We start from the raw sequence: 25,431 nt of genomic DNA, 5'->3' as shown, positions 1-25,431 counted from the left end.
TGGGCAAGACCTCCTCTGACAGCTCGTAGGAGGCTTGGCTTTCTCTGCCTCTCAGCTTTTATGCAAATCCTCATATATCCTTCAGAAAATCCTAGACAACTTGTAAAACTAAAACTGTTCTTACTCCTTGAAGCTTTTAATGTCTCATAATATCTCGCTCAATTCCTTTAGGAATTATTATATCCTGGGAACAAGGGGTGTCCAATGTATCACCCCAGGAATTAAAATCCAAAAGAGGGGATGTTTCTGCCTGTTGACCAAATGTTTCTTTTGTGTGGGGGGGATGTGAAAGACTTTTCTTGTAGAACATACTTTGCACGTGCTGAGATACCTTTGAAGACAAAATAATACAGTCAATAAGTCTATGACTTCCTTCAGTAACTCGGCATACTCTGCTTAGCCACAGATGACAGGGAGGCTGAGGGAATTTTAGGCACTGAGCATCTATACAGTTATAGTGGACATAATGCAGTCAGGGGAAGAGAAATTTTCCTCCTACCCCTCTTGTTTATTTGACTGGTCTAATAATTGACACAAGGCAGGTGACCAGGAGAAAAAGACCAATTTACCCAATTTGTACATGAATAGGGGACCGCTGGAATGACCGATGCATGAGATGTACATACCTTTTAGACAAAGCAGCAATAAATTTATGAGAAACTGAGAAGATAAAAAAATTTTGAGTTTGGACACTAATTCAGTGAGGAGCTAAGCAAAGCTTATCATACAAGTCAAAAGTCCCTGCATTCTTCATCTGGTCAATCTCCCTGGGCAACCTGTTCACATGGGGAAGTTTTCCTCCTTTGATGGAGGTAGGAAGGGTGAATGCTTCAGTCCATTGTCAGCTGTTTCTCGAGTAACTGTAATTCAAAATATTAAAATGTCACTTTTAAACACTTTGGGGTGGCCTGCTCTGTGTCTTGACAGGATTTTTCTTTCTCACAGAATCACAGCATTTACTGCTTAAAACTAGCTATCAAGGTGGCAGTAAGTTTCCAGGTTCTTCTCATGGTTCTGCTGCGCTGAACTCACTCCACTGTCTTCCTTTTCCAGTGATCCTGTGGGAGAACTCAGAGATACCCTACTCCACCTGGTCCTTTTCCAGCCTGGGATTCTTTAGGTAACCTCAACACATAGATGGCCTTCAGCAGGCTTAGTGTTTATACATAAAGGGTGCTGCTATGGGACTTGCTGCCTAAGTACTAACCTGTGGACTCCTCCACCAGCCGACACTAAATTGGACTTCTAGGTTGTTCATGTTATCACAGCTTCCTCCATTCTGATAATATCTGAGTTCTCAAATTCCAGTAACTTTGTCTCCTACCCATTTCTTTTTATGCCCAATCCAGGGACACTTTCTAAGTTTCTGATCTGGAGGGTTGTTCTTATTCCTACTGGCAGGGCTTGCCTGCTAAGGGGAATTTTGCTCTTAATCCCCATTTTGGAGATCAAGACTTGGTTATCTTATTCCTTTATAAACACCTGCATGATCACCTTTGGAGGCTTCCAGATACTACCCAGAACCTTCCAATTCTGCTACTTCAACTGGACCCCTGGAAGTTCCTAACACTGAATGTCTGGCAGCAGCAGCTTCTGAGGGAGCCCTGTCCTGCTAATGCAGCAGATGGGCCTGGGCTCTGTGGGGCCTCATGAAGTTACTTCCACTTCCCCGATGGGAGCAGAAGAAATGACTTACAGCCTTGTGAAAATGATGTTGGGGAGCGGGGGAGGGTGGGTGGTGGTGGCAATGTTAACTGCAAGTGAGAAGAATAAGAATAACTTGAAATTGGCCCCAATGAAAAGAAAAAAAAAAGGGAAAAAAGAAAGATAGCCAAAGTGATAAATCAAATCCAAAGAAAACCTAATTTGAGTAGAAAATGTGTAGTGTCATTGTAAGTATGCCAAGAGATACAGTATTTCCACTAAAGAAAAAGTCCATTTGAAAGTGAATGCCATATTGTGCCAGTGTTAATTTCTTAGTTTTGACAAATGTGCTACATTATGTAAGATGTTAACATTATGAAAAGCTGGGTGAACTCTTTTTGCAAGTTTTCTATCTCTAAAATTATTCCAAAATGAGAAGTTGGGAAAAATAATACCAATGAAAAATAAAGTATTTGCATTAGAATTAGAGAACTTCTTTATCCTACAAATTTTAGGCAAAGAAAAATAAGGGTTTCCTACAGCAAACTATCACCTCACATCTGTGAGAATGGCCTAATATCAAAAAGACCAGAAATAACAAGTGTTGGAGAGGGTGCGGAGAAAAAGGAACCCTTATTCACTCTTGGTGGGACTGTAAACTGTTTTCCAGTCTCTATGGAAAGCAGTATAGAGGTTTCTCAAAATATTAAAAATACATCTATTATTTTATCCAGAAATTCCACTTCTAAATATCCCACTAATTTGAAAAGATACATGCACTTCTATGTTCCTTTCAGCCCTATTTATAATCGCTGAGCTATGGAAACAACCTAAGTGTCCAATGATGGATGGCTGTATAAAGAACATGTGGTATATATACACAATGGAACACCACTCAGCCATTAAAAAAAAAAAAAAAAAAAGAGGGCCTCCCTGGTGGTGCAGCGGTTGAGCGCTGGGTTGTAAAGCTGCCCGCAGCCTCTGCAGAGCCGGTTCAATCCCCGGCCGGCGGGAGAGGGTCCCACATGGCGTGCAGACCTCTCCAGTCGCCCGCTGCTCCCCTCAGCAGTGTACTTCGGTCCTTCTGCCTGTTCTTCTCCCTGCTCTGGCTCTGGTGAATTATCTCACCCTCTCGCGCTTCTGACTGTACCCAGTGCTTGTATAAATAAATAAATAAATCTTAAAAAAAAAAAAAAAGATAACATCTTGCCATTTGTAGAGGGTGTTATACCAAAAAAAAAGTAAATCAGAAAAAGAAAGACAGCTACTAGATTATTTCACTCACATGTGGGATATAAAGAAACAAAGCAAAAGGAAAAACAAACTAAACCACAATAAATCCTTAGGATCTGACCACTACTGATGCTGGGGGTGGGGGTGGAGGGGAGTAGGAGGAACGGGTGGGTAAGGTCCAAATGACTGTGGGGGAGGATTATGGGACCTTTGGTGTGGGCATAGGGTGCTAACACACATCTGAAGAGGTGTAGACATACACAGTGTTGTAAATCAACATTACCTCAATAAAAAAAGAGAGTTTTGAAGGACAATCTGAAATATCAGCTCCTAGCCCAAACGTGTATTGTAAATAGGTGCAGTTCTGTATGAATTCTGGGAAGAATTAGTTGAGGCTTCTTGGTTTCACTTGTGGGAGACTCATTTAACAAAAAAATTTGACCTATTATGGACCTTGAATATTCTAAAACTACATCATCCATCAACAAAACAGACAATGACCTCTGTTCTGCAGTGGGAGCAGGAGGAAAGCCACAGTGAAACATGAGTGGAACAAATAAGTAAATTATATTGGATGACTGGAAGTGATATGGGAGGAAAAGAAGAGCAATAAAAAGAAGTATTAGTAGTATGAATGGGAGCATGTGCACTTTTAAATGGGGTGATCAGGACAGTAATTGAGAAAGTACAGAAGAGCAAAGCTGGAGAAGGGAGAGAAATATGAGGGGAGCATCTAGAAAGAGGGTTGGCCCTCAGGTGGAAGATGCCTAGATGTTCAGGCAGCATCCAGGGGTGACTGGGCAAAGGCAGTGATTGAAGGGAGAGGTGTAGAAGCTGGAGTCAGGAGGGTAAGGGCAGTGGTGGGTGGGGAGGAGTACAAAAGAATAAGACTGACTTTTACTCTGAAGGAAGTTGGGAACTATTGCAGACTTGGGAGCAGAAGAGCGATACTTTCTGTCTCATGTATCAGAAGGATCATTCTTTGTGAACAGGCCCTGGGTGTGCAGGGGCAGAGTAGGAAGAATGCTTAGAAGGCTAATACAGCAAACCATAGAGATATGATGGTGTTTGTCCAGAATGAAGCAGTTGAGGTGGTAAGAAGGGGTGCACTGGAGAAATGTACCCCTTGTTCTAGCATTAAAGTTTTAGGAAGTTTGTGAGTCAGTTGTTAAACATGTCACTATTAAAAATTAAATTATGTAAACTTCCAATGAAATAACTGATGTGGAAAACTAAGGTAATGCATATTAACAACACCACTTCTTAATTATTCTTACCTAATTCTTTCATTATCATTATCTCTGTCTTTGAGGTTATTTATGTCTAGACTATCCATATGGTGAAAATACTCTGAAATAGGGTGCTGCAGCTCTTCCCAGTTTTAAATTCAATGACATTAAACTAGGGGATATCACATTTACAGGTGTCAGTCATAGTGGAGTATTTACACTCCAGCAATTGACAGAAGTTACAGACCAGTAGCATCCACTTTGATTTTAAAGAAATCTGTTTGTTAACTGCACACAACTGCTTTGTGCCTTGTTAGCTATCCTGGGAGCATGTGGATCCCCCCACCCAAGGTTTCTAGGTTCCCCCATTACTCCCATGTTACCACCCATAGAGAGGAAAAATTTAATAAAGAGGTCAGATTGGTACCAGTCATATTACAACAGAAAAGTAATGTATTTCTTTTAAGATTCTACCACTAGCATACATTTGGTGATGTAAAATCTCCATACCTGAGATTGAATCTTTAGCGCAGGCCCCAGCTTTAAGCCCATGGTGCTTCGCAGGTGTTCCTCTGTGAGTAATGGCAACGTTTCTCCATCAATTGCATGATCTTTAAATACCTTATTAAAGACAAAAGGTGTTAACTTTGTCTAAATATCTTTTTTTTGTTTTTATATATAGCCATTCTCATTTTGAAGGAAGCATTAAGACTGATGGTGCCATAAAATTTTGTTAAATATCTTATTTTCAATCACTATCTTCTGTGCTCCAGTCGCACATTGTGCTCTTAAATAACCTTTGGATAATCATTGTGATTCTGTTTATTGAATTCAATTCCAACCTCAATAGTTAGGTCTTATTTACTATGTACCCATCATGCTGGACAAATCAATGAAGGGTAAATAGTCTACACAAAGGGAGGTGGATAAGGACTTTTAGAGACAAATTTCATTTCTTTCCTGTACAGGTACAGGGCCTTCGCCCACTGCCTTAGATGAATGGGAAGGGAGGAGAGGAAAATGCAGGTGGGTGCTGTCTTGCTAGACCTTTCCAATAGGTCCTATTTGTTTAGACTGTGTTACACTCGTGACCAGGCCTTTCTTTCTTCCAAAAACTAGAAAGGCTGCTAGTAAACAAAGCTTCCAGGCAGTAAAGAGATGTATAGAAAACTGGGCAGGTCGATAGTAGTCCATTTCAACTTCCAACTGACCAGCAATCTTTCTGTTTACTGAGTTTTCACTTTCTATTTCAAGCTTTCTCCATATTCCTCAAACTTTAGATCTGACAGAATCTGCCTTCATTTTCAGCAGATCCTAGAGTGTTGTAATTAAAACGAAAAAAATAAAAAAGAAATCAGTAGATAGTTGTAGGGTAAAGAAAATATCAGGCTTTTCTGCCCTTCCGCCATCAGGATAGATGATGGATCCTTGTCCTGAATGCATGCCTGATGGCGGGCACCTGGAATAGGGTGTGGGCATAGGTAGATGGGATTCAGCTGAGTTAAGACTGCGCTTTTAAGGGCAGCGTCATAGGGGGACGCCAGCAGCAGCACCAGTAGCAGCAGCAGCAGCCGAAGCAGAAGCCGAGAAGCAGCAGAACGAACGCTAGAGAGCCCAGATAGAGTGAAGACTTGCTGGGGGCTGGGAGGCCTGACAGCCTCCCAGCCCCCCAGCCAGAACCCCTGCCTGCCATATGCCTGGTGAACCCCAAATAAAAAACCTGCAAAACTACTGAGGACTCTGACTCCTCCTTTACCCGGTCTGCATGGGATCAGAAAACCTGCACTGTGGCCAGTTCTGCCCTTACAATAGTCTTTCTCTGATTCTGATCAATAGACCTAAAAACTTGCATTTTCTCCTTGCCCTGACACGGGGGAACAGGAGTCTCTCAGTGCTTAAAGAGACCCTCTTGACCTATGCTGGGGGTCCTCACTATTCCCACCTGGAGGGTAAGGAAAAAAATGTCAGACTTTTCTGCTCTCCCGCCATCAGGATAGATGATGGATCTTTGTGGTCCTGAATGCATGCCTGATGGCGGGCACCTGGAGTAGGGTGTGGGCATAGGTAGATGGGATTCACCTGGGCTAAGACTGGGCTTTTAAGGGCGGCGTCATGGGGACGCCAGCAGAAGCCAGGAACGAATGGAAGCTAAAAGAAGAAGAGAAGCAGAGAGAACACCAAAGAGCCCAGATAGAGTGAAGATTTGCTGGGAGGACTGCCAGCCTCCCAGCCCCCCAGCACCCCTGTCTGCCATGTACCCACTAAATCCCAATAAAAGAGCTGCAAAAAACCACTGAGGACTCTGACTCCTTTACCCGGTCTGCTGGATTGTAGAAAACCTGCACTGTGGCCCATTCCTGCCTCTACACCACCCCAGGGCTTCACTCTATAAAATAACATTCCCTTTGGTCTTGTTTTCTTCTCCTTAGCTGTTTCTTTCACACTGGCATTTGAGCAAGTCTCTGTCATCATGAAATACATAATAATGAAAATACACAAATGCTTCCTTAGTCTGATACTGCTCCGTGTCTCTCATTCCTTTCATGGCCCAATTTCTCAAGAGTTCTGATGCTCCCTGTTTCCATATTTTTACTTCCTTGTCATTGCTCTTCCTCATGGGGTCTGATTTCTGGCCTCTCCTGTCCACAAAACCTGCTCTCCTCTGGTCCTAGTAAGTGACTCTCTAACTACCAAACGTGGATTTTTTTCAGCCCTCACATTTCTTCTGCTCCTGGCTTACCTTTGACATTGTTGACTATTCCTTCATGAAAATGCTTCTTCCTCGGCTCAGGAGGCATCTCCCTCGGCTCAGGAGGCATCTCCCTCCTGGCTGCCCTCTGCCTGCTTCTTCACAGTCACCTTGCGGCCACTCTTTCTTGGTCTGTCCTTATGTGTTAGGGTCCCTTAGGCTTCTGACCTCTTTATTCTTTCTGATTCATCTCAGTCTATTGATTTGATTTCAGTGAGCGTCTCTGTATGCCAAAAGCTCCCCAATGTATATTTTTAACTCAGAAGCTGAGTTCTGCCAATTCTGCTTCTCAGATAGCATTCTTGTCTGCCCACCCCACTGTATCTACCCTGGACCAAACTTCATTATTGCTCATCTGAGGAGGCTTCTCCTCAAATGTTGCTCACTTCAATTTAGTTTTATAAAAGCAACCTGACTGACCTTTCTGAAATATAAAGTGAATCATGCCTCTCCTGTTAAAATCTCCACTGCTTCCCCAAGGCTTCAAGCATCTTTGACCAGGCCTCTTCTCCCTCTCTTGCCCTGGCTTGCCATCCCCACCTCTCTCACCTTCGCCTAGAATTCTGTATCACTAAAAAATACTTGCAAATCCCAACCATGCTAAATTCTCTCTGGCTTATGGTCCTTACCTGGAAATCCTTCCATTGCTTCTTTTTTCCTCACATCCCCCAAGCTGGTAAAATCCTCAGTGTCAGTGAGGTTTCACTTCCGATGCCTCTTCCTCAGGAAGCTCCGAGGCCCTATGTGTAGCCATCATGCCCCAAATCTACTCTCGCATAGCACACTCGTGTTGTGAGGAATCACTTACTGGTTGCCTCTTCTGGAACCTCCCTCTTCCCCCTCCCCCATCTGCAGAAAAGGAGGTATATTTGTCTTTTTCCACTGTGTTCTATGCCTCAGGGCATGCCTCAGGACCCGCTGAAAACAGAATCTTTGTAGGAAGTCTTCTGTACTTTGTGATCTGTGAGAGTTTAGTTATTTAAAAACTATTAAGTAATTGTTTTTTTTCTTATCTTAGTTAAGCAAATAATAGAATGGCTAAAATGTGAATTAACTAAATTTGGGCCAAAGCAAAAATGCTGACAGTTTAGGTTAATCTTGTAAACTTATCTTGGGGAAATGTATAACCTCTGTTAAGTTGTTGTTTAAATTATCAAGAACAACATAAGGATCACTTTTGAGAACTCCTAGGGGCCAAGGTACGCTTGTCCAGAAACCAATTACTCTACCAATGTAGAGTAATTATTACGGAAAGAGTTAGATTTGGAGCCACATACATATTTTGAAGCACTTATAAGCCATCTTGATACTCAGTCTTACTCAGATGCAAAATAAGATTAATACTTATCTTGCAGGAATATGATCCAGAGTAAATTTAAAAGATAATCTAAATGATGTTTGTAGCACAGTGCCTGTCAGAGTCTGTGTCCAAAAAGAGTAGCCATTATTATTATGATCTTTTATAAATGAGGGAACCAAGATAAAATAGGTTAAGTGAGTTGTCCAAGAAGCATAGCTTGCCAGTTAGAGAACTTGCAAAATAACATACATTCATGAATCCAGGTCAGGGTTATCTTTAATTCTTCTGCTATTGAGAAAATGGGGAACTGATGAAAATCATTAAGTATACTGACAATGGATTTTTTTTTAACCTCATGCCTCTCTCTTTCACGGGGATTCCAGTGAGCAATAAAGGGACCAGGAATGAGCATCCAAAGAAAGAGAAACCACAGGATACATTTTCAGGGGTAGGTTGGCAGGCAGGTGAAATGAGTGGGGCCTACCCTTCTGCCATGCTGGGAGATCCCTGGGCTGGAGGCCTTAAGGACACTCGATGACCCCTCTCATTCCCTGGACAGCAGTTTGGCCAAGTACACGATATAAACATGCACATATTTTTAGTAATTCAGTTATTTTTGGAGATAGGTTATTGCATCTGCTGAATTTGCTAAGCTAGACATTTACTTAGAACAAACAACAAGTGTTGCAAGGTCTCCTGGGTGTTCTTAAACTGCTGAGCCACCGACCCTCTCTCTCTATTTAAGAGTTAATTTGCATAGGATTTGGGGTTTAGCTGCAGTTATTTTTTTCCAAATTTCTTTTTCTACCTACAGGAGGCAGGTGGAGGGAGTTTGCTGAGTAGACACCAAAAATAGGAAGAAGTTGGGTGGGAGTGGGGAGGCAGTAATGGTGACTCCAACTTCTCCCAGGGCTGTGAGTAAAAGCCAAGGGGGGTTTATAGACAAATGTCCTTGTGAGACATGTGCACAGTGTCGCTTCAGAGCTTGTTGTACCAGAACATACTCACCCTGGCAGGGGCAGGGAAAAGGATCATTCTCATTTCTGTACAGAACAATGAGCAGGCGGGGCTGTGCCTGCAGAGCAGTATGCTCTTTTCATGGATGTCACCAGCAGTCACTGGAGGGAAAAACTTAATGAAGAAACAAGAACAGGACTTGATCCTGAACACACCCAGAAATAAATGTACACTTCTTGGCATGGGGAAGGGAGTGTCGACAGCCTGCTAGTAGCAGATAATGAATCAGCAAAGTTTGTAGTACTCCAAACTTATGTGACTTCAATGTACTCACTAGGGGATATATGGGATTATAAAGTATGAAATGATTGTAGCATTATGTATTACAAGAGTGGTTATTATAAAATGCCCTTTTTGACTGTAGGTCACTGATTAAGATAAAAAGATTTCAAACAGATTTAATCCTTTAGCATCCAGCAATCACATGTTCCTTATACGTAGGGTTTCTATTTCTGGCTGTTATCTGAATTTGGTAACTTCGTTATACCAGTGGCTGATGTAGCATTTGATAAGTGACATTGATAAATTTAAAAAGTGACTTACCCATGGTTAAAGACAAATAATAAAGTTATGCTCATTGAGTAAGTGAGAATAGGACAAAAATTTTATCAGGAATGCAAAAAGACCTAATGGGCGACTTGAATCAAATTAGCTTCTTAGTTAACTTGAGGTCCTGCTCTCTCCAGAAGCCTCTGACATAATGAGGAAATTAGCATTTACTGAGTGCTTCCAAGGTGCCAGAGACTGTTTAATGCTTACAATAATAATAATCCTTTGAGAATGATTTATACCATTAGGTCCCATTTTACAGATGAAAAAACTGATGTGTTGAGAAGAGAGGAAACTTGTCCTAGGTCACTATCCAGAATGTGGAAAAGCCAGGATTTGAACTTGTTCTTTTTTTTCTAAATTTATTTTTGCATAGAAGAACCGAGGTGTAGGCCAGAGGATCAGGGGTGAGAGCATTTTCCAGAGACAGAGAGGGGGAGCAGAAAAGGTGGGTCTACTGGAATACACTGCTAAAGGGGAGCAGCAAGTGAGACAGGAGAGGTCTGCTCTGCCATGTGGGTTAGCTCTGAGGCTGGGGATTGAGCTCAGACTGTAGCAGTGATAGTGCTGAGACTTAACCCCAAGGTGACCCCTTGGTCACCAGGGAGGTCCTGAGCTTGTTCTTTCTGGCTTTATAACCTAGAGTTCCATAAACAGAACAAAAATACAAATAAATGGGAAAATAACTAACAGAATTACACTGAAAGGAAAATATTACAAAACTGAGATCTGAAAATTTATCTTTAACATCAGTTAATCATGATGTAGTTAAATTATAATGTCCTTTCTTTGTTTTTTTCCCCCTTTAATATGTAAACCAGATATAATGATACCAGATCCAGCAGGCACATTGTTGCTTGAAATTATGTTATCAAATCACTTGAAGAAGTGAACACTGGCATAAACTTCCAAAACTTGTCAACCTACAATTTTTGTCACTGATTTTCCCATGCAAGTGAGGTTAGTTTTCTTTTCAAATGTCTTGACAGTTTATTATAATTTTAACTGTGTAGCTCTATTTACCAGACTGATTTATTATGTGAATGCATTTTTGTATATTGCCCTAGTATAAATATGAAATTTAAACATAACTTCTTACTTTTCAGGTCTATGACCTTCTTGTCCTTTTTTTATAATGAATTGTATATTTATGTTATCTATGAGTAATCTAAAACTTCTGACACAGAAGTACATGTCCTAAAAGTTTTGTAATATAGAGTTATAAGGAACATGGTAGGCATTTTTTATTCTTTTTGGATGTTTGGTCTCTGAACCTCCTAATTTTGGAGAATCCCCAAGTCTTGGGAGTCTTGGTGGAATAGAAATGAAAGCCAGATGCAGGCTTTCCCAGCCTCCCCTGCAGCTGGTGTGTGGGCATATGACCCAGGCTCCAGGCCAAAGGCAGCCAATGACATAAGAAGTGGGAGTTTATTAAGAATCCTCTCTGGGAAAAATGCAAATTTGAGAAAATTCATGATGAAGGAAATATATTTCAAATGGCATACTTTTTATGAAAACATTTAATTTAAGTCACCTGAGCATAATCAGAACAACCTGGAAGGCTACCGATGAAGTTGTGTACATCATTCACGGTCCATTTCTGAATATCTTCATCCAAAGATAGATTTCCTCTCATTGCAACCAGTGTATGCTTTCCTTTAAAATGGAAAGGAAATTATATGTGGTATGAAATTTCCAGCGGAAAAGAGGGAAGCTCAGAGCACAGTTTTAGGTATAGCTGCATTAATTTTCTCATGCTCGGTTAGCATAGAATGGTCCCATTGTATAGTACTATATGTAAACTCCTTAAAAGATATGAAGAGTTCCTTAGAGATGCTTTTTAAAAGTTTTGCTGTCTCCTTTCTTTTCTTCCTCTAAAGGATTTTTACACAAGTATATATAAATTTCCAGGCCTGCTCCAGCATCTCAGAGTCCAATAAAAATGCCCTGGGGATTTTATTCTTCAGATTAACACTACATTATCCCACAATATTCATGATCTGTCACATTCTCTAGGTGAATTTAGCTACATCTTCATCAAAATAGTAAAATGATACTTTATGAGGGAAGCAACTGCTAGATTTCATGCCCACATCCTATGTTTTGAAATATTTTCATCTAACGAAGTTTTAGGAACCTTTCAGAGTGTGTGTTTTGGAGAGTAGTATGTTAGAAGGCATCAGAACAGTAAAGGGCACTGAAAGCTAATGCTTCTAATTGTCTGTTTTTTCTCTACAGTTATATATGGGGACGATAGAATTCATACTCTAAACAAGAAGCTCCTCAATTTTATGCTGAAGTAATTAGCAGTAAATTAAACAGAAAATTAGTTAAAATCTCTGGTAGCTGCCTTCCTCATACTTACCTCTGCACTTGGCTGAAAATTCTCTAGATAGCAATGTATAAGTGACTAATTTCACAGATAAGAATTACTGGAACTAATAAAATAAAGCAACTTCAAGAAGAAGGAATTCTAAATAGACTAAGAAAAAGAAAGATAAAAGGAAGCTCATTGAGTACAGTTCACTATGTAGTTAAGTCCTGTGTTTAACAGAACTAACCCCTGGTTACCCACCTGGCAGAGACGGTGGAGGAACTGGAGGGCAAGCCCCATTTTTCTCACCACAGGTTGCAAAATCCTGCTCTGAAGCCTTCTCTTTCCCACTGTTCCAGTCCTCTGTCTCCAGGAGAGCACCCTCAGCTCCCCAGGGTTTTCTGTAGGTAGGCTCGAGTTCTCCACAGGTGTTAGCAAGGGCTGTAGTTGACTTCTCATGGGTCTCATTTGACTTGTGGTTGTTGAGAGCTTCAGTTTCTAGGTCTTTTGCATACTCATTCTCTTCACAAGGCATTGCATGAGTGTGGTCCAGGACTTTTTCTTCTGCTTGACTTTTGCAACACTCAATATCACTGTCTAGAACTTTCTGATTTCCAGTACCTCTCCTGAGACGACGACATTTCTGCCTCCAGCTCTCTACAAAGTTTGAACCTGTCGCCACTAGCATGGGGTTTCCTGAAAGGTTTCTCAAGGTGCTTCTGTGGAAATGGATGTCACTTGCAGGGAGTGTGCTCCTGCCATGGTATGGGGCTGAGCCAACTGGGGTCTCAGAGCCACAGAGGAATGGCAGCCCTGTGCCTGCTAGTCCCACGGGGTTAACTTTTTCTATTTTCCTTTGCTGGTAAATGGCATGCATTTCCATTTCCATCCTAAAAACAAAACAATACACCTTCCACAATCCAAGAAAAACAATTGGAAATGTAATTTTAATGGTCCTCTCCTATCCCTAAGCACCTCGACTTTTCCTGTGAGTCCTCACACTACTCATCTGGAATTTGCTAGGTGGAAACATGTGTCTTCCACAAAGCCTCTGGGTACGAGAGTTTGGGGTATGATCTGAGGGTGAAGGGGTTGGCTGGTTCTCACAATGGAAGGCCATAGCCAGTCTTTAGAGCATACTTCTATCAGATAAGGCAGATTCAGCAGGCATGGGGATGACGCAGCACAGGCTTGCTTCTTTGCAGAGATTAATCCTCAAAAAAACCAAACTTCTGTGAGGATGTTTTAAAGGCCTGTAGTACAATCTTAGTGGGACTCAAGAAAGGAAGTAAGTCCACACAAGTATCAACTGTTACTAATTAATGCAAGTGGCAGGGGTAGAGGGAGGAGGACATTTTTGTGTTTTGCTTTCTTTGCTTATTGGTCACCAACTGGACTTTGCTTATTGGTCACCAACTGGACTTTGCTTATTGGACACCAACTGGTCACCAACCAGAAAATTTACTGTGATGCCCTCTCTCACCTTGGCCATATCTTAGTGTTTATTGCTGTGCTTTTCTTTCTCCTGGTTGCTATAGATGAAAGCCACTGATGGGCTGACATGGGGCTGTCTGGGCTCTGATGGCATAGTCTGAAGTAGGGTTGGCAAATTCAACTCCTATATTTGGGCAGAATTAAAATAATAATAGATAAATATGCCAATGTGAATTTCAAAGGATTCACAACTAGGCATTTTAATTATGAGAAAAATTATTATGATCTGTAGACTTATTTTCACTAATCTTTCTTTTATCTTTAGCCTATGTACATGTTTATGTCGGTAATATATGTATATTTTTTTCACATAGATATAAAACCAGAGTGGATATATAAATATAACAATATATACAGATATAACAAATGAATAAGTGTATGTAAAAACGTATTATATCTATGTCAGTCTATCTAAGGCAAATGATAAACAAACATGAATAAGCAGAAATTAAATAAAACAATATTCTTATGCTACCTGGCAGTGTGCTGCCTTTGAATCATCTCATTCCTTCTAGCCATTGCCTTTAGAGATTCAGGTGGTAAAATACCCCAGCCTAAAAAAAAGAAAAAGAAAAAGAAAACGACCCACAAAAAAAGGTTAATGGCACACAAAAAACGTTAAGGCATTCATTTGAAAACAAAATACAACATAATGATTTAAAACAGAGGAGCACAATGCTGGAAAGAGTTTCAGCTCTTCAATATTTTAGAGTCATTTTGCGATGGCATGATAAAAGATTTTTTTCCTTTAAGTTTAGGTCTCATGATTGTCAATGATTTCCTGTCACACTTCAAAAGGAAAAAGATGTAATGAATTGTGGATTACTTGATCTCTTTCTTTTGAAGTAAAAATTGAAAGCTTTATTTATTTTTTTTTGTAAAAGAAGACTTCATCGAACTTCACAAAAACAGAGTAACTAAGTGCTTTTTGAAATCCCTAGAACTCCTGGAAATATATGCAATGATTTAAGTGGATAAAATAGAAAGTTCTCTGTGGACTTTTTGGTGTATCTGAGGAAAATACTTTTTTATAATGAATTCAGTGGAGTTGGGCAACAATTAAATTCTTTGTGTCAAGCTTCTAAAGTGTCTTGGAATATCTGAAGCATCACCAAAATTCAAGGTTCTATTCTTGCCTGGTATCTTCATGCTATATTGATTTCTTCTTTCTTTGGGTTCCTAATGCACTTAGAGTCTACGCTGGTGCTCTCAAACCATCTGTGGTGAAGGACCTGTTTTTTCTTTTTAAATTCTAACCCATCATGGACCAATACTTAAAAAAATACAATAAAAGAGACTCAACTATAATGGCAAGGAGAACAAAAGCAAAAGTAAACAAATGGAGTAACATTAAACTAAAAAGTTCTTGCTCAGTAAAATAAATTATCATTAAAATGAATACATCCTACCAAATGGGAGAAAGTTTTTGCATGCCATATATCCAACAAAGGGGTGATATCCAAGATCTGCAAAGAACTTATACCACTACACACACACACACACACACACACACACACACACACACACCAAATTACCCAAACAAAAATGAGCAGAAGCGCTAAATAGGCACTGCTCCAAAAAAGACAGAACAACAGGCCCATGAAATATTATTCATTGTCACCTAATCATCAGGGAAATGCAAATCAAAACCATAGTGAGATGCCATCTCACACTGGTGAAATAGCCCCCATCAAAAAGACCAAAATCAACAAGTGTTGGCAAGGGAGTAAAAAAAAAAACAAAAAAACAAACAACCTCTTTATACTGTTGGTGGGAATGTAGATTGGTCTAACCCCTATGGAAAATAGTATGGAAGTTTCTCAAAAGATTTGAAATGCATCTGCCATACAACCCAGTAATTTTCACTCCTAGGTATCTACCCAAGAAAACAAAAGCACTTAGTTGAAAGCTCATGTGCACTCCTATGCATTGCAGCACTATTTACAATAGTCAAGCTATCATTAATGGAAACTACTTAGATGCCTCAAAACACACGAGTGGATCAGGAAGATGTGGTGTGTATACACAAAAGAATATTACTCAACTATTTGAAATGATAAACTCTTTTAATTTGTGACAAAATAGATGGAGCTGGATGGAATTATGTTAAGCAAAGTAAGTCCGAAGGAAAAAGACAAATACCAAATGGTGTGATTTACATGGGGAATATAGAGAAACAGAACAAAGGGTCAGTTAAAGCCAAATTAATAACAAGCCCTAGAAATCTGATGGTTGAACTGAGGCTACCAAAGGGGAAGTGAGGCAGTGAAAAAACAAAGAGCACAATGGAGTATGGTGGTAATTATGGGTGTTGTAGTAGTGGCTGTAGTGTAATAACAATACTTGAAGAATGAGCTATTATACCTCTAAAATGCAAACAATGCTGTAAACCAATGTTATCTCAATAATAAAGGAGGTAATAAAAAATGGATAGAAGAGTTAAATAGACATTTCTCCAAACAAGATGTACAGATGGCCAACAAACACATGACAAATGCTTATCATCACTATCTTCAGGAAATGCAAATCAAAACCACAATGAAATACCATCTCACACTTGTAAGAATGGTCCACATCAAAAAAGACCAGAAACAGCCATTGTTGATGAGGGTGTGGAGAAAAAGTAACCCTTGTACACTGTTGGTGGGAATGTAGACTTGTTTGGCTCTGGTGGAAAACAGTTTGGAGGTTTCATAAAATATTAAAAATAGATCTGCAATATGTTCCATCAATCCCACTCCTACGTATCTACCCAAAGAATACAAAAACACTAATTTGAAAAGATATATACACTCTATTATCTTTATAATACTATCAATAATAGCCAAGTTATGGTAACAACCTAAGTGCTTAAGGACAGGTGAGTGGATTAAGAAGATGGTCTATATACACAATGGAATACTACTCAGCAATAAAAAGGTAAAATATTGCCATTTGTGACAACAAGGATGGACTGGAGGGAATTATCCGCAGTGAAATAAGTCAAGGAGAAGGACAAATACAAATATTTGAATGTGGGCTACAAAGAAACAAAACAAAGGAACTGACAAAACTAAGCCAAAACAAATCCTAAAAATCTGAATGTGGAATTGAAGATACCTGAGGGGGTGGGTGAGAAGTGGGAAGGACATAGCAGAGGGGGTCCAACTGACTGTGGTAGAGGATATGGGTGCTTTGATGGTGGGCATAGGGTGGTGACATACATCTGAAGAGCTGTAAACCTGTACCCCTAAATCATACAGTGTTGTAAACCAATGTTATCTCAATATAAAATAATACAATTAAAATATATGTGTAAATTGAGTTTCAGGAAAGCAGAGCTTCAAATCTATGAACAAATAAGTTTTTAAGAGTGGATTTAGGATAACTAAAAACTTACAATAAATATAGTGTTAAAAAACTATAATAAAATGATTTTTTAGAAAATTGAAATGAAAACAAGGAGAAATTCAAGCACAACTTTAAAAAGGTATTAAATTAACAGACATAAAATTATCTCATTGAACTGCTTTACAAGTTTCTCAATGCATTTATTTGTACAAATGTACAGAACAAAACCGGTCTACAGAAAACATAATAGTAGATGCAAAAGTATACCTAGTTTTGTTCAATGGAAGTTTTCTTTATTTTTTTAAATTTTTTAATTTTTTTTAGATTTATTTATTTATTTATACAAGCACTGGGTACAGTCAGAAGCGCGGGAGGGTGAGAGAATTCACCAGAGCCAGAGCAGGGAGCAGAGCAGGCAGAAGGACCGAAGTACACTGCTGAGGGGAGCAGTGGGCGGCAGGAGAGGTCTGTGCACCATGTGGGACCCTCCTCCAGTGGCTGGGGAGCAGCAGGGAATCGAACCGGCGCTGCAGAGGCTGCGGGCAGCTTCGCAACCCAGCGCTCAACCACTGCACCACCGGGGAGGCCCCAATGGTAGTTTTATATGTGTAAATTTATTCTTCCTAAAAAGAAGGTAGCATCATAGAATAGTTATACCTCAGAGGTAAAAACTCAGAGGTCAGATAAGATGACCTTTAAAAATCCTTCTAATTCTAAAGCTCTATATTGTTACAATTCAATGACTTCAGGATATTCTTCTTTAGACAGCTAGCATGCATGAAACTTCCAACCCATGGCATTCTGCTCAAGGAGGCAGAAAAAGTCTATAATATATCATGGAAACCACAATTCTAATTACCTTGATTTTAGGGCCTTCTGAAATCTAGAATCACTAAACCTAGCCCAAAGTTCCTTCTCTTTCCAAAATAGGTGACATCAGACTTAGTGCTAGCTTGGCTGTAATAATCCACTCCCTACGCAATATCTCATTTTTTGAAATAGATCCCTTTCTTAGCTTCTAATCTGCCAATTTAGTAGCTCAGTTTCTGTAGGACTGCAGTCCTACCTACCTTACTCTTGCTTACTCTCCTATGCATTCGCCGGTGGAGCAAACATGACCTTTATTGGGACAGGTGCTCAACCTGCCTTCTTGTATGCAAATATTGGCAGCTTCTGTATTCTTCATAACTAAGAGTGACTTTCGAAGTCAGCAGTGCACTATTTCACTGGTCTATTTATCTGTTCTCTGTAACCACGAGCTCTAGATTTACAGGGCTCTTGCTGCCAGATGGTTTCCATCCAAGATCAGCTGTTGGGACTGTCATCTTTGGATCACACTAGTGGGTGTGTCTAGTTTCAGGTCTGGCCCTTTCTTAGCTGGCCAGTCTCATTGCAGTGGATCGGTGTGGGAAACATGCCCAAATCCAGACAGGCCCAGCACCAATCATAACTCTTTATGTGTCACATTTTTCACTCATGTTGTTCCTATTAAGAGTTATGAGAATTAAGCAGCAGGGACAAAACAGAAACTCATAAACATAATTTTGAGGCAATGAGATGCACTGTTTCAATCTTCAATATCATGAGGAAATTTTCTCCTCCTGCTAGCTATTGAGTTCCCCATGTCCCCAGTCATGTTCTCACTGACATCACTCCATTGAAATTGCTCTGATCAATAGGCCTCCCCTGGTGGCGCAGGCAGTTGAGTGCCGCACTGTCCACAGCCTCAGCAGCGCCGGTTTGATCCCGCTGGCCGGCAAGGGTCCCACATGGAGCTGCAGATCTCTCCTGTCTTGCCCGCTGCTCTCCTCAGCAGTGTGCTTGTTCTGTTCCCCGCTCTGTCTCTGATGAATCCTCTCACCCTCCCGCACATCTAGCCTGTACCCTGGTTCTTGTGTAAATGAATAAATAAATATTAAAAAAAAAAAGAAATTGCTCTGATCAAGATCAACAATGACCTCCACATAGCTGAATCAAATAATATATTCTTAATCTCCACCTGTTTGTTCTATGAATAGTGTATTTGACATAGTTGTTCACTCTCTTTAAAGCACTTCTTTCTCTGGATTCCAGGCTACCATAGTCTCATGGGTTTCCTCCACTTCACCTTCTTAAATTTCTCCTTTGGGCCTCCCCGGTGGCGCAGCGGTTGAGCGCTGGGTTACGAAGTTGCCCGCAGCCTCTGCAGCGCTGGTTCGATCCCCGGCTGCTCCCCGGCCACCGGAGGAGGATCCCACATGGCGCGCAGATCTCTCCTGGGCCCGCTGCTCCCCTCAGCAGTGTACTTCGGTCCTTCTGCCTGCTCTGCTCCCTGCTCTGACTCTGGTAAATTCTCTCACCCTCCCAAGCTTCTGACTGTACCCAGTGCTTGTATAAATAAATAAATAAATAAATCTTTAAAAAAAAATTCTCCTTTGCTCTTCTTCATCTTCTGAACTCTGTGGTATGTCTCAGGGGCCATTCTTTTAACTTCTATCAACACATACTCTATAAATGATCTCATCTAGTTTCACATATGCCGATGACTTTCAAAATGATATCTCCAGGCTCACTCCAAGTCCCCTCTTGACTTCCTGACATCTCCCTTGTAATTCCTATTGGGCATCTCAAATGTGATGTGAGCAAAACTGAAGTATGACATCTCCCTCCACGAAAACACTGTTTCTCTCACAGTCTTCCTCAACTCAGGGAACAGCTCCTCCACCTTGATGATTGTTCAGACCAAAATGTTTGCTGTCATCTGTGTGATCTCATCTCACATCTCATGGGTACACCGAGGAAAAACTGTTTTGTTTTGACCTTCAACATAATCATAAAATCTAACCTTTTCTTATTACACCTACTGTCACCACCCAGGGCCAATCCATCATAAATATTTTGACTATTCTATTAGTTCATTAATTCCCACCAATTTATCCCCATAAAATTTGTCACCAACATAGGAAGCAGAGTGAGCCTGGTAAAATGGAAGTCAGATCATATCACTCCTTTGCTCAAACTCCTCAAGAGCTCCCCTTCTTCAGAATAAAAGGGAAATCTTAACTAAAACCTATCAGGCCATACATAACTGCCCAGACTTCTTTCTCCTCAGGTCTCACTTCTTCATGATCTCAATATTCCTGTTTTGGGTAAAACAGATGTGCGGTGTTTTAATTTTTCATGTCATTCATAGGTAAATTGGTGATTGGAGGAATTAAACAACTTATTCTTGGTCACACAGTGGTGGAAACATGGTATAAATCTAGGTAGCAACGGCAGAAATATAAGCATAAGCACCATACTGTTCAGCCTCCAAAATTCAGGAGTAAGCTTGATATGGCAGCCACCCAATTTGCAGTGACTGTGCAGTGAGAGCCATCTATTTCCCATACCTGAGTGGACACGATGGGAAAGCATGTTTGGCATATTCACATTTGGTAGAACTGAGGATCCAAATTGGGAAGAAATACAAAGCTGTCTTGGATCAGTTGGCGCTATAGTGGAAGAAAATAAATCTCTAGGAGGAAAAAAAAAAAATAAAAGACAAAATCAGGATGGAGTTGTACAAAATTTCCATTACATACACTTTTTATTATTTATGGAATGTGAACTATATTTTTTCCTTTTTAAGGTAACATTAGTTTACCACACTGAACATGATTTAGGGGAATAGGTTCACAGACTATGAACTTTTTTATTGTCATGAGATTCTACCATCTCTTCCCAAAAGGAAGCACAAAATTCTTGCAGTTTCTATTAGTTTAAGTAGAAATATGTTGAGAGGGCCTCCCCAGTGGTGCAGCGGGTTGAGTGTGGCGCTGTGAAGCTGTCCGTAGCCTCCGCAGCGCCAGTTCGATTACCAGCTCGCCAGGGAGAATCCCACATGGCGAGCCAGACCTGTCCTGTCTCCCCGCTGCTCCCCTCAGCAGTGCCTTCTGTCTGTCTGCCTGTTCTGTTCCCCGCTGTCTGTGGTGAATCCTCTCATCCTCCTGCAACTCTGGCCTGTACCCCAGCTCTTGTATAAATAAAAATAAATCTTTAAAAAAAAAAGAAATATATTAAGATCAAGAAGGATCGACTCAGCTGACAACATGACAGGGAAAGCAGAAAAGGAAAGTTTTAGGGTTGTTGGGGAAAAAATCTAAGTCAAATGACTGGTTTTCCATGACCAAAATGCTGTTGTGACCACAATATTCATTTCTCATTTAATGGCCTTACGTTGGCGTGGGTTTTGCCATCTAGGATCAGTGTTTAACTGCAGGAGTCGACTTTATTCACCAAAATTTGGTGGTCTCTAGAAGTACAACCTTTTTGTTCATACTCCATGAACAAGAATAAATAATGGATTTTGCTTTCTTCTTATCATATCAAAATATTCTCAAGAAGGGAAATTGGAATATGTCAGAATGTACAACCAAAATACTGATAGGGGCCTCCCTGGTGGTGCAGGGGTTAAAGACGGTGCTATCAAGCTATCCCCAGCCACTGAAGGAGGAGTTCGATCCCCCAGCCAGTCAGAGAGCAACACACATGGCGCATTAGACTCTCCTGCCTCGCTTGCTGCTCCCCTCAGAAGTGTATTTCAGTAAACCGGCCTGTTCTGCTCCCCACTGTCTCTGGTGAATCCTCTCACCACACCTCTCCCCACCCCATCCCCCGTACCTCTGGCTTACACCCCAGTCTTGTATGCATAAATAAATAAATCTTAAAAACAAAAACAAAAACCCCAAACCAAAATTCTGATAATCTTACTTTTACTGAAAAAAAAATAGAATTATTCTATGACAGGAAATCTATGGTAACTGAATGCTATGGATTGAATTGTACCCCTAGTGGCCTCACCAAAATCCCTATGCTGAAGTCCTATCCCCCAATGTGACTACATTTGGAGATAGGACCTTTAAGGGAGTAAAGTTAAATGAAGTTATAAGGGAGACCCTAATTCACTGGGATTGGACCCTTCTAAGTAGAGGCAAAATAACAAGAGTGCACGCACACAGAGAAAATGGTCATGTAAGGACACATTGATAAGGTGGTGTTTGCATACCAAGGAGAGAGATTGCATCAGTAACCAGTCCTGCACAGCACATTGATCTAGGACCATCAGCTTTCAGAACTGTGAGAAATAAGTGTGTGTTGTTGAAGCCACACAGTCTGTGATATTTTGTTATGATGGCCCTGGTGGACTCCACCAACATGTAGTGTATCGGTGGCTGTCACATAGTGCTTGGTAGCTATTTGCTGAGTGAGAAGTATGTTGAAGGTGCAGTGAGAAGAATATCTTGATATGAATGATTGCATCCTATTTCACTGAAATACCAGTAGAAGATGAAACAAGACTGGGGTTAGCATCATTCAAAAACTGAATGACTATCCATTTTCTCCTTTGACTGGAATATTGTATTGAGGAGAAATACCTTTCCACAACTGGAGGTTCAAATGCTGATGGAACCAGAGGGATCTTCTGCTGCCCTGGTACTGTCAATAAAGGATTCACGGCTGCCATGGGATTTATCATCATTATCTCTCGCCACTGATGGAGCTCTAAAAAGAACCAGGCACTTATGTTAACAAATAACTCTACTTTTTAATGAACTATGTGAATTCTTCTTGAATACAGTAAAAACCTTTTGTATTTTTCTAGCATGTTGGAAGACCAGTTACACCAAGAATTCAGTTACACAAAAACCCCTCTGTTGTAAGCACCCAGATGCAACTGTAGAGCAGTGTTTTGCTGATATGCCCTTGGAATTTGTTGCAGAGTCCACAGGTAATTCCACATCACAAGCCATAAATTAAACCAGTCTTGCAAGATTCCAGAAATACCAACTTATTTTGATTTTTATATTTCCAGAGGTGCAAATGTATGCATCCTCCCATATGTTCAATCTTTGAAAAAAAATTCCTATTTAGTTGAAAAGATTAAAACAGAAAAGAAGAGGAAAAAATCATACTGGCTAAAAATATATCTAATTACAGTGTCTATAGACTGACTGCATGAAACTGTTTAATTAGAACAAGTGACCCATTATATCAAAATAAACATAAATACAAGAAATTATAAATTTATCTTCAGAAACTAATGACCAGAAAAAGAAATTATTATGGGCATTTCATTGTTAAAGGGACTATATTTTGTCTTATATTATCTTGCTAATTGTTAATGTTCTTTGAATATTAATGTCTTTAAAAGTTTATCTATTAGACAAGGATGAGTCAAACAGGTCATTAGCTACTTCATCCTCAGCTGTCACTTAAAATTTTTTTGAGATACTAATAACTATGCTTGAAAGAAAAGAAATTAGGAAAAAATTCTGCTTTTCAAAGTAATAATGGTTGTTTCTTCCCTCATTTTCCTGTGTGTGTATTTGATAAAGCAGTGTGGTAATAAGCATCTGAATAAGTGTGATCTTTTATTTCTGAATCATACACAGTGATAAATGAATGCTACCTCAATGGGACAAAAACAGTTATTTACATTCATATGATTCAAAACTAAAAATACAGTGGCATATAAATAACCAATCATTTCTTTTCAGACCTAAACCTATTGATAAAGTTCAAGTCCAATGGTTGTCTAACCTTACATATTAAAAAAAAAACAAACCTCTTTATACTGATTTATTTTTGTGGTATTTCTGTGAAGTTGGAATAATTTTCTCTCTGATAGAGGGTTCATAGATTCTTGTGACCATTGCACAGGCTAAAATAAAAATGTCAGCCAGTGCCTGCCAGCCACTGTGAGAATGCCCACGGCGATTTCAGCTGAGTGTACATGGGTGAGCTGGCAACTCTGGCAAGGACACTGCCTGACGTCTTGAAATCTCAGATCCTCCATGTGAGATTTGGCACAGCCATCATCTTTGCCCAGCTCCATTGCACAACTGGAATGTTGGACACAATTTGGTGTTTCAGTTTGAAGCATGGCTCAACTTTGATTTGTGTTATTGACATTCTCTGATAGAACCAGAAGTGAGATAGAATCTTTGAAATTTTAAGATGTAGTGTTCACCTTGCATTTTAATGTAATACCTGAAACAAATTGGGGAAAAGAGAAACTGGAGAAGGAAGAAAAGGAGAGGCACAGAGTCTGTCCAGAGCAAGGATTGCCTAGAGGCTGACCACCCCTCTTTGCCACACATCATGTTAGACAAATGCCAGGGAGATTATTCACCAAAAAGAAGGTGACATTGTATTACTTTGAGATTCTCCCCACCAAAGCAGGGATTGAGACAAGGACTTGAGTGCAGACAGTTTATTTGGGAGGTGGCCCTAGGAAGCCTTCAAGAGGGAAGTGAGGCCAGAAAAAGAAAAACCAATAAAGTATCTGTTAATGTGTGGGTTACCACTGTGGGCAACTGGGACACAACAGCTTGAGATAGGAAATGACCTTCACAGTCACAGGTCAACTCAGAAAGGGTCCAAGAAAGTAAGTGGTAGGGCAGCAACAACATCTAGTGTTGTTGAGGCAATTGGGTTGGTTACCTTCTAATGTTGTTCCACTAGATAATTGACACAAATGCTTTTCTTCTGGATTACCAGTTTCACCAGGCATAGATATAGTTCTATGAGGTTCTGCAGGGTCCATTGTCTGCAACAACACAGCAAGATTTTTTTCACCATTAATCACATGTTCAGAGAAATAAGTGGGGAATTGAAGGCTATTGGGCCAATGGAGATGAATAAAGGAGGTATCAGAGATAAATCTCATCTATTTTACCATTAAAGCCCTCCTTGGTACATACCTGTTTTGGATTCCATGCTTCTTGGGTTTGACTTTCTTTTTCCAATCCCAGGGGTTGAACATAACTATATAATTTTGTTACAGTTAAGTTATGGTAGTTTATTATTTTAAATCAATTTTATCTAAAATATAAACTATTCCCAAAGTCTAAGGAAATATCCCTACATCATGGCAGTCCCTGGGGAAGATAGTCTGACATCTGCCATACTTGACAGCTATGGTTCTGTCTTGTCTACTTGTCTCCCCGAGTTCATTGGTTTGTTTTTTCATCCACACATTTGCCAGCAAGTGCATATTTACTTATCATTATCATATCTACTGCTGCCCAATTTTTCTTTTCCAGAAATTGTTGCCTGGGGCCTCCCGGGTGGCACAAGGGGTTAAGACGTAGCACTATGAAGCTATCCGCAGCCACTGTAGCACAAGTTTGATCCCCGGTTGGCCAGGGAGCTACCCACATGGGCGCAGCAGACCTTTCTTGTCTTGCCTGCTGTTCCCCTCGGCAGTGTATTTCAGTCCATCTACCTGTTCTGTTCCCCACTCTGTCTCTGGTGAATTCTTTCACCCCCCTCCCCGCACCTCTGGCCTGTACCCCAGTTCTTGTATGCATAATAAATATATCTTTAAAAAAAATTGTTGTCCATTACTGTTAACTGAATGAATGTCCCCCCCGCCCGCCCACCTCTAATTCCTATAATGAAACCTAATCACCAGAGTGATGATATTTGGAGGTGGTGGTGTTTGGTAGATGATTAGGTCATAAAAATGGAGTTCCTGGGCCTCCCCTGGTGACTCAGGTGATTGAGAGCTGTGCTGTGAAGCTGTCTGCAGTCTCTGCAGCGCCAGTTT

General features: G+C 40.4%; 1 protein-coding gene across 1 annotated transcript; it reads right to left on the bottom strand.

Moving 5' to 3' along the window:
- Window positions 1-136: 136 nt before the first annotated feature.
- SAMD7 (sterile alpha motif domain containing 7) lies at window positions 137-22,371 on the bottom strand (the record flags this gene model as incomplete). The annotated part of the gene is made up of 7 exons (XM_084232631.1): window positions 22,256-22,371; window positions 20,231-20,355; window positions 14,005-14,083; window positions 12,297-12,925; window positions 11,256-11,377; window positions 4,617-4,727; window positions 137-331 (listed from the first exon to the last, which is right to left on the bottom strand). Exons 1-7 carry the CDS (start codon window positions 22,357-22,359, stop codon window positions 137-139), a joined length of 1,365 nt encoding a protein of 454 aa, XP_084088757.1. The 5' UTR covers window positions 22,360-22,371.
- Between the last annotated feature and the right edge of the window lie 3,060 nt (window positions 22,372-25,431).

Source organism: Talpa europaea (genome assembly GCF_964194135.1).
Source record: "Talpa europaea genome assembly, chromosome: 4".
In the NCBI taxonomy this organism is placed as follows: Eukaryota; Metazoa; Chordata; class Mammalia; order Eulipotyphla; family Talpidae; genus Talpa; species Talpa europaea.
Note: the sequence above shows the minus strand (reverse complement) of the source record. Positions and strands in the feature narration are given on the sequence as shown.